Source organism: Chlamydomonas reinhardtii, chromosome 14 (assembly GCF_000002595.2).
Source record: "Chlamydomonas reinhardtii strain CC-503 cw92 mt+ chromosome 14, whole genome shotgun sequence".
Taxonomy (NCBI): domain Eukaryota; kingdom Viridiplantae; phylum Chlorophyta; class Chlorophyceae; order Chlamydomonadales; family Chlamydomonadaceae; genus Chlamydomonas; species Chlamydomonas reinhardtii.
In genome coordinates, this window is record NC_057017.1 from 3469559 (window position 1) to 3478572 (window position 9014).

Below are 9014 nucleotides of genomic sequence, written 5' to 3' on the forward strand. Positions count from 1 at the left end.
CTATTGCCGGCGGACTGTAGCCCCCCCTTCACGCTGTCTCCAATAAACCAGGCCGCAAACACAGCGCGCAACACCGTGCAGGCGGGGCTGCAGTCCGCCGGCAATAGCGTGCAGGGGGGCTTGAAGGGGCTGACTGATGCCGCCGAGGAGCACGGGTCGCGTACGGCGCGGGGCATGGGCATAGCCGCCGGCATTGGTGGCATTTTTGCGTTGGCGTGTGTGGTGGTGCAGTGGTACCTGCAGTCGCGTGGTGGAGGCAGTGCGGCGGGCGGCCGTGGTGACATCAACGCCGCCATCATCAGCCGGTTGCTGTCGGCACCCCAGGGTGAGAACGCTGCGGCGCCCATGGGCATGCAGTCGTGTGGATGCAAGATGCCAGAAGAGTCTGATGACGCCCACCCGCGGCTTCGGATAGCAACGTGTACACATGCTTGGAATAAGCCTGGCTGGGCGCTCGGGGTGGCTTGCTGCCCTCTCTGGAGGCGAGGAGCATGCATGGGGGTCATTCGCGGTTCCAACCGCCATCATCAACCTAACTCCTCTTATCTTGACATCTACAGGCTACACGGTGGCGGAGCCCGAGGACCTGGGCGGCCGGCTCCTGGCCACCGCCGCCGCCACCGGCCGCCCGCTGCAGGAGCCCAAGACAGCCACCGCCGACGCCATCACCACCGCCGCCGCCGGGCAGCAGCAGCACGCCTCGGCGCAGGGTGCATTTAACGGTGGCAGCGGCGGCAACGGGGGCAGCGGAAAGTAGTGGGAGGTGGATGGTGGGCGCGGTGGCGGGCGCAAGCGGGGCGCACACTTACGGTAGTCGGTCAGTCGCGGCGAGGCGGCGTTGAACGATTAGCCCAGAGAGTCGTGGATGGCTGAGACGTATGCGGCAGTCTATCTGTGCCTCTGTGGCCTAGGTGTGTGATGGGACAATAGCAAGGCAAGTTGATAAAGTCCCGTAGGGTGCAGCTAATGTGGCCTAGGTAGAAACGAGCAAGGGGAGATGCGCGATGCGCTTGTGGGCAGTGGGGTAGTAAGGGGCACGTGGGGTATTCATGCCGAGATATGTGCGTGGCACAGTTGCTTGACAGTTGCTTGTTACTGTTGGACTTGCTGAGACAATTGCTCAGGCCGGCAAAAATACGTCTTACTAGGGCGACTACGTGCGCCTTCGCAACCTAGCACCCTACCAATCTAGAGCATTCGCATCTTTAGAGCACTGTTTTTGATAGGGCGCCACGCACGCGGGCCAGCTAGGCACTGATCAGGCGGCAGTTGAAAGGCGTTACTACTGCTGAGAGTGGGCAGGCAGGCAGGCAGGCAGGTGCACTGTGTCGCATGCCATTGTGGGCTGGCATGCCTGTTGCAAAACATGCCTGCAGCGGGTGGGGTGGGGCGGTATGTGCCATGCACGAGGTGAGGCTGCCGCATGGCTAGCTACAAGAGCGCAGCGCCGGCTCCATCTATACTGGCGCTGCTCTTTTTGTTACTCCCTTTTATTAGTTGCGAGGGGGGGTGCAGGGGGGAGGGTGTCCCTCCCCCCTGCAGGCGTCAAGTTCAGCGGGATGGGAGGGGGGTGCAGGGGGGAGGGTGTCCCTGCAGACAGCTTTAGCTAGCCGGAACGTTAGTTTGCTGTAGCTGAAAGGAGCTAGCGCTAAATCCCGGTTCTAGGGTTGTTGCCGAGCGCACGTCGGTGCTGACGCGGAAACCACCTGCGCACAGTCTCGAGCGTTTACAATCACTCAAATCTTCCAAGCCCTTGCCGAAGCCTCCTTGTCACTCCTCAGCATTTCTGCCACTGAAGAAGGCCCGAGCTCGCCCTAAGACCCAGCTAGGTCTTTGAAGTATCATACTCAACTTGAACCCATGGCAATGCAGCCCGCGGTCGCGGCTTCTTCTGCTGGGCTGGCGCGTTCGACGAGTTCGATCGGCAGCATCAGCGCGTACGTTGGAGCAGCAGGAGCGAGCAGGCACGCGAAAGTGGGTTGTTAGGGTTCTGAGCGTGCCATGTCCGGGCTTGCGGAAGAAAGGATCGAGCACACCTGCAGATGAAATTGGTCGGCACTCGCTTGTTCCTCCATCTGCCTCCATAAGCCTGGCTGACTGGCTGACTGGGCCGCAGGTGGCAGCGCTGGCCCGGGCCCTCACGGGCCATGCGCAGCCGCCAACGGCGGGTGCCGACTCATCATCGGTGTCAACGTCGTCGCCCAGCGGCCCCCAACAAGCTGCTGTTGCCGGTGGCGGTGAGCCCGTGGGTGCCACCGGCAAGCCCGGGGTCAGCGGCTTCAGTCCGGTCAGTGCTGAAGAAGTGGAGCTGCTGTTTGCTCCTTGGGTAGTTTGGGCAGGTCAGCTGAAACGCCACGTAAACACTAGGGGCGGCCGAAGCAATGCGGGGGGGTTGGGCGGGTTGGGCACGGCGGTGGAGTAGGGCCCTTGACCTGTGGGTCTGGGTGGTTTTGGGCACAGACTCTTGTCTTATGGACCCTGCTTGCTGTTGTTGTTGCCTGTACTAGCCACAACGGCACCCAGGCTACCCAGGCATGGTCATGCAACACCCTGCCCGTGCTGCATCTCATCGTGCGCGTCTAGCGCGTCACCTACTTCGGCAGCATTGGCACCACGTTCGTTACTCGGGCTGGAATAATGGGGAGGGGGTTTGTAGGTTCCAGCTCAAACAAACCAGGAAGCCAAAGTAGGGGTGCTGGAGGAAGTGGCGGGGAGTTGATTGCACATGCACTGCGCCGGTTCCCTGTCTTTCCATACCCGACGCAATCGAGGCCTACCCCCTGCTGCCGGCCCGTCGCTGCACGTGCCTGTTGCACATGCCTACTACGCGTGCTGCTGCATGCAAAACACACGCACATCCAGCCAATCAATACGCTCGCGCACTACTTGGTGTATGTGCATGCGCCTGTCAGTCTATCAGGTACTACTCCTCTATGTGCACCTACCTCGTATGCTACCTACTGCAGGGTGGCGGTGCCTTCGGTAGAAGCAGCATCGGCATCCGCAGTGGCGGCTCTGGTGGTGGCTCCAGTGGTGCCAGCAACGCTGGCCCCAGCGCCAGCAGCGGTGGTGGTGGCAGCTGGGGCAGCTGGGCCCTCCTTGTCCAGGTGGGTAGTACCGTCGTCTTGAGGGCGGGATATTGATAGAGTGACTTCATGCCGTGCCGTTGCAAGTTGTACCTTCATGCGTGTCGGTGCAAAACATCTGCTGTCGTCGCTCGGCTGCTGCAGCATGTTCCACGCACATGCCATGCGCGTATCTGTTAATCCTATGCCTAACGGCTGACCACTCCGTCCGCAGACGCTGGTATGGACCGGGGTTGCTGTGTTTGCGGCCTGGTTCATTGCTGACAGCGTGGAAGGGGGGCTACAGTCCACCGGCAACAGCGTGCAGGCGGGGCTGCAGTCCGCCGGCAATAGCGTGCAGGGGGGGCTGAAGGAGGGGCTGACTGATGCCGCCAAGGAGCACGGGTCGCGTATGGCGTGGGGCATGGGCATAGCCGCCGGCATTGGTGGCATTTCTGCGTTGGCGTGTGTGGTGGTGCAGTGGTACCTGCAGTCGCGTTAGTCACGTGGTGGAGGCGGTGCGGCGGGCGGCCGTGGCGACATCAACGCCGCCATCATCAGCCGGTTGCTGTCGGCACCCCAGGGTGAGAACGCTGCGGCGCCCATGGGCATGCAGTTGTGTGGATGCAAGAGGCCAGTAGAGTCGGATGACGGCTTCGGATAGCAACGCGTACATATGCTTGGAATGAGCCTGGCTGGGCGCTCGGGGTGGCTTGCTGCCCTCTCTGGAGACGAGGAGCATGCATGGGGGTCATTCGCGGTTCCAACCGCCATCATCAACCTAACTCCTCTTATCTTGACATCTACAGGCTACACGGTGGCGGAGCCCGAGGACCTGGGCGGCCGGCTCCTGGCCACCGCCGCCGCCACCGGCCGCCCGCTGCAGGAGCCCAAGACAGCCACCGCCGCCGCCATCACCACCACCGCCGCCGGGCAGCAGCAGCACGCCTCGGTGCAGGGTGCATTTAACGGTGGCAGCAGCGGCAACGGGGGCAGCGGAAAGTAGTGGGAGGTGGATGGTGGGCGCGGTGGCGGGCGCAAGGGGGGCGCACACTTACGGTAGTCGGTCAGTCGCGGCGAGGCGGCGTTGAACGATTAGCCCAGAGAGTCGTGGATGGTTGAGACGTATGCGGCAGTCTATCTGTGCCTCTGTGGCCTAGGTAGAAAGGAGCGAGGGGAGATGCGCTTGTTGGGGGGGTAGTAAGGGGCACGTGGGGTAATCATGCCGAGATGTGTGCGTGGCACAGTTGCTTGACAGTTGCTTGTTACTGTTGGACTTGCTGAGACAATTGCTCAGGCCGGCAATAATACGTCTTACTAGGGCGACTACGTGCGCCTTCGCAACCTAGCACCCTACCAATCTAGAGCATTCACATCTTTAGAGCATTGTTTTTGATAGGGCGCCACGCACGCGGGCCAGCTAGGCACTGATCAGGCGGCAGTTGAAAGGCGTTACTACTGCTGAGAGTGGGCAGGCAGGCAGGTGCACTGTGCCGCATGCCATTGTGGGCTGGCATGCCTGTTGCAAAACATGCCTGCAGCGGGTGGGGTGGGGCGGTATGTGCCATGCACGAGGTGAGGCTGCCGCATGGCTAGCTACAAGAGCGCAGCGCCCGCTCCATCTATACCGGCGCTGCTCTTTTTGTACCTCCCTTTTATAGTTGCGAGGGGGGGTGCAGGGGGGAGGGTGTCCCTCCCCCCTGCAGGCGTCAAGTTCAGCGGGATGGGAGGGGGTTGCATGGGGGAGGGTGTCCCTGCAGACAGCTTTAGCTAGCCGGAACGTTAGTTTGCTGTAGCTGAAAGGAGCTAGCGCTAAATCCCGGTTCTAGGGTTGTTGCCGAGCGCACGTCGGTGCTGACGCGGAAACGACCGCACAGTCTCAAGCGTTTACAAACACTCAAATCTTCCAAGCCCTTGCGGAAGCCTCCTTGTCACTCCTCAGCATTTCTGCCACTGAAGAAGGCCCGAGCTCGCCCTAAGACCCAGCTAGGTCTTTGAAGTATCATACTCAACTTGAACCCATGGCAATGCAGCCCGCGGTCGCGGCTTCTTCTGCTGGGCTGGCGCGTTCGACGAGTTCGATCGGCAGCATCAGCGCGTACGTTGGAGCAGCAGGAGCGAGCAGGCACGCGAAAGTGGGTTGTTAGGGTTCTGAGCGTGCCATGTCCGGGCTGGCGGAAGAAAGGATCGAGCACACCTGCAGATGAAATTGGTCGGCACTCGCTTGTTCCTCCATCTGCCTCCATAAGCCTGGCTGACTGGCTGACTGGGCCGCAGGTGGCAGCGCTGGCCCGGGCCCTCACGGGCCATGCGCAGCCGCCAACGGCGGGTGCCGACTCATCATCGGTGTCAACGTCGTCGCCCAGCGGCCCTCAGCAAGCTGCTGTTGCCGGTGGCGGTGAGCCTGTGGGTGCCACCGGCAAGCCCGGGGTCAGCGGCTTCAGTCAGGTCAGTGCTGAAGAAGTGGAGCTGCTGTTTGCTCCTTGGGTAGTTTGGGCAGGTCAGCTGAAACGCCACGAAAACACCATCCAGGGGCGGCCGAAGCAATGCGTGGGGCGGGTTGGGCACGGCGGTGGAGTCGGGCCCTTGACCTGTGGGTCTGGGTGGTCTTGGGCACAGATATTTGTCTTTTAGGACCCTGCTTGCTGTTGTTGTTGCCTGTAGCCCTGTGCTAGCCATAACGGCACCCAGGCGACCCAGGCATGGTCATGCAACACCCTGCCCGTGATGCATCTCATCGTGCGCGTCTAGCACGTCACCTACTTCGGCAGCATTGGCACCACGTTCGTTATTCGGGCTGGAATAATGGGGAGGGGGTTTGTAGGTTCCAGCTCAAACAAACCAGGAAGCCAAAGTAGGGGTGCTGGAGGAAGTGGCGGGGCGGATTTAGAGTTGATTGCACATGCACTGCGCCGGTTCCCTGTCTTTCCATACCCAACACAATCGAGGCCTACCCCCTGCTGCCGGCCCGTCGCTGCACGTGCCTGTTGCACATGCCTACTACGTGTGCTGCTGCATGCAATACACACACACACACACACACACACACACACACACACACACACACACACACGCACACGCACACGCATGCGCACGCGCACGCGCACGCGCACGCGCACGCGCACGCGCACGCACACGCACACGCACACGCACACGCACACGCACACGCACACGCACACGCACACGCACACACACACACACACACACACACACACACACACACACACACACACACACACACACACACACATCCAGCCAATCGGTGTATGTGCGCCTGTCAGTCTATCAGGTACTACTCCTCTATGTGCACCTACCTCGTATGCTACCTACTGCAGGGTGGCGGTGCCTTCGGTGGAAGCAGCAACGGCATCCCCAGTGGCGGCTCTGGTGGCGGCTCCAGTGGTGCCGGCAACGCTGGCCCCAGCGCCAGCAGCGGTGGTGGTGGCAGCTGGGGCAGCTGGGTAAGCTGGGCCCTCCTTGTCCAGGTGGGTAGTACCGTTGTCTTGAGGGCGGGATATTGATAGAGTGACTTCATGCCGTGCCGTTGCAAGTTGTACCTTCATGCGTGTCGGTGCAAAACATCTGCTCTAGTCGGCTGCTGCAGCATGTTCCACGCGCATGCCATGCACGTATCTGTTATATAATCCTATGTCTAATTAGGTAGCCCACCCTTCACGCTGTCTCCAATAATCCAGGCCGTAAACACAGCAACCCCGGTCCAGACCAGCGTCTAACGGCTGACCACTCCGTCCGCAGACGCTGGTCTGGACCGGGGTTGCTGTGTTTGCGGCCTGGTTTATTGGAGACAGCGTGAAGGGGGGGCTGCAGTCCGCCGGCAATAGCGTGCAGGAGGGGCTGACTGATGCCGCCAAGGAGCACGGGTCGCGTACGGCTTGGGGCATGGGCATAGCGGCCGGCATTGGTGGCATTTTTGCGTTGGCGTGTGTGGTGGTGCAGTGGTACCTGCAGTCGCGTTAGTCACGTGGTGGAGGCGGTGCGGCGGGCGGCCGTGGCGACATCAACGCCGCCATCATCAGCCGGTTGCTGTCGGCACCCCAGGGTGAGAACGCTGCGGCGCCCATGGGCATGCAGTCGTGTGGATGCAAGAGGCCAGTAGAGTCGGATGACGCCCACCCGCGGCTTCGGATAGCAACGTGTACACATGCTTGGAATAAGCCTGGCTGGGCGCTCGGGGTGGCTTGCTGCCCTCTCTGGAGGCGAGGAGCATGCATGGGGGTCATTCGAGGTTCCAACCGCCACCATCAACCTAACTCCTCTTATCTTGACATCTACAGGCTACACGGTGGCGGAGCCTGAGGACCTGGGCGGCCGGCTCCTGGCCACCGCCGCCGCCACCGGCCGCCCGCTGCAGGAGCCCAAGACAGCCACCGCCGACGCCATCACCACCACCGCCGCCGGGCAGCAGCAGCACGCCTCGGTGCAGGGTGCATTTAACGGTGGCAGCAGCGGCAACGGGGGCAGCGGAAAGTAGTGGGAGGTGGATGGTGGGCGCGGTGGCGGGCGCAAGCGGGGCGCACACTTACGGTAGTCGGTCAGTCGCGGCGAGGCGGCGTTGAACGATTAGCCCAGAGAGTCGTGGATGGTTGAGACGTATGCGGCAGTCTATCTGTGCCTCTGTGGCCTAGGTAGAAAGGAGCGAGGGGAGATGCGCTTGTTGGGAGGGGAGTAAGGGGCACGTGGGGTAATCATGCCGAGATGTGTGCGTGGCACAGTTGCTTGACAGTTGTTTGTTACTGTTGGACTTGCTGAGACGATTGCTCAGGCCGGCAATAATACGTCTTACTAGGGTGACTACGTGCGCCTTCGCAACCTAGCACCCTACCAATCTAGAGCATTCGCATCTTTAGAGCATTGTTTTTGATAGGGCGCCACCAGGGGTCGTATCTTGTTTTGGGGGTAATGTCTAGCTCCAGACAAACATGGCCGAGTGGCCGCCGCCTTTGTCTGGGCACATGGCGGTTTGGGGCCTTCTCCATAGGAATGCGGACAAAACCCGCCCCAAACCCGGGCCAACAAAGTCTCACCCCAGACATTAGCCCCCAGGAGGAATGTCTAGAAAACGGCCAAAATGGCCAATTAATGTCTGGAGACATTAAGATAGGAGCCCTGGGCGCCACGCATGCGGGCCAGCTAGGCACTGATCAGGCGGCAGTTGAAAGGCGTTACTACTGCTGAGAGTGGGCAGGCAGGCAGGCAGGCAGGTGCACTGTGTCGCATGCCGTTGTGGGCTGGCATGCCTTTTGCAAAACATGCCTGCAGCGGGTGGGGTGGGGCGGTATGTGCCATGCACGAGGTGAGGCTGCCGCATGGCTAGCTACAAGAGCGCAGCGCCGGCTCCATCTATACCGGCGCTGCTCTTTTTGTACCTCCCTTTTATATTTGCGACGTATATACAACACGGGGACAGTGTAAACACTGTCTTTGGCATGGGGAACCGCCCCCCCCCCCCTTCTGCTTGGTTGCCGACCTGCCCCTGTCATAGAGCAGGCCTAGTATGCTGGAACGACTCTGCTGGTCAACCATGCACTAGGCTGAGTGTCGGGAAGCAGTTCGCTGCTGCTGGGGCGTCAACGAAAGCATGCCACGCCGAGCAGTGCTGGGGCCCATACATCCAGGTCAAGGGGTATACGGTCACTGGTTCATAACGCAACTCTGGTACCTTCCGATGGAGGCAATTCGAGGGTGCGGCACGATGCGTGTGCGGTTGGGGGCGGAGACTTTGGAGGGGTCATTTTGCTGTGCGAAAGTTGCGGGGTTCCTGGAAACCAAGGAAGCCTCCCTGCAGAAATCTTTAATTTATTGTGCTTTTGAGTGAGGAAGTGCAGGATGAGTGAGGAAGGTGCAGGATGGCGGATGCTACCAACCTCAAAAAAGCTTTCTTCGTTGGGATGCTGCCGTGCTGGAGAGGCTGGGCGTGAAGTGTTTAAG

At 60.9% G+C, this 9014-nt stretch overlaps 3 protein-coding genes across 3 annotated transcripts in view; all 3 read left to right on the forward strand.

Moving 5' to 3' along the window:
- The window catches only part of CHLRE_14g630775v5 (uncharacterized protein), a 2572-nt gene extending 1074 nt beyond the window's left edge, over positions 1-1498 (forward strand). Inside the window, exons 3-4 of the mRNA XM_043070385.1 lie at positions 52-325; positions 561-1498. Of these exons, the coding sequence (XP_042917058.1) occupies positions 52-325; positions 561-757 (471 nt within the window). The 3' untranslated portion in view covers positions 758-1498. The remainder of the gene's footprint in view (positions 1-51; positions 326-560) is intronic.
- A 138-nt stretch (positions 1499-1636) lies between these two features.
- CHLRE_14g630787v5 (uncharacterized protein) lies at positions 1637-4598 on the forward strand. Its single transcript, XM_043070386.1, has 5 exons — positions 1637-1974; positions 2117-2287; positions 2967-3107; positions 3301-3562; positions 3875-4598. The coding sequence occupies exons 1-5, from the start codon at positions 1867-1869 to the stop codon at positions 4069-4071; spliced, it is 879 nt and encodes a 292-aa protein (XP_042917059.1). The 5' UTR covers positions 1637-1866; the 3' UTR covers positions 4072-4598.
- A 278-nt stretch (positions 4599-4876) lies between these two features.
- Positions 4877-7938, forward strand: CHLRE_14g630799v5 (uncharacterized protein). The gene is made up of 5 exons (XM_043070387.1): positions 4877-5200; positions 5343-5513; positions 6401-6526; positions 6822-7038; positions 7361-7938. The coding sequence occupies exons 1-5, from the start codon at positions 5093-5095 to the stop codon at positions 7555-7557; spliced, it is 819 nt and encodes a 272-aa protein (XP_042917060.1). The 5' UTR covers positions 4877-5092; the 3' UTR covers positions 7558-7938.
- Positions 7939-9014: the final 1076 nt, after the last annotated feature.

Excerpts from the sequence above, each read along its gene's own strand:
- CHLRE_14g630787v5 (XM_043070386.1), top strand. The coding sequence starts at position 1,867 with ATGCAGCCCGCGGTCGCGGCTTCTTCTGCTGGGCTGGCGCGTTCGACG. Across the intron at positions 2,288-2,966 it reads GGGTCAGCGGCTTCAGTCCG|GGTGGCGGTGCCTTCGGTAG; the intron begins GTCAGTGCTGAA and ends TACCTACTGCAG. Across the intron at positions 3,563-3,874 it reads GCAGTGGTACCTGCAGTCGC|GCTACACGGTGGCGGAGCCC; the intron begins GTTAGTCACGTG and ends TGACATCTACAG.
- CHLRE_14g630799v5 (XM_043070387.1), top strand. The coding sequence starts at position 5,093 with ATGCAGCCCGCGGTCGCGGCTTCTTCTGCTGGGCTGGCGCGTTCGACG. Across the intron at positions 5,201-5,342 it reads GAGCGAGCAGGCACGCGAAA|GTGGCAGCGCTGGCCCGGGC; the intron begins GTGGGTTGTTAG and ends ACTGGGCCGCAG. Across the intron at positions 7,039-7,360 it reads GCAGTGGTACCTGCAGTCGC|GCTACACGGTGGCGGAGCCT; the intron begins GTTAGTCACGTG and ends TGACATCTACAG.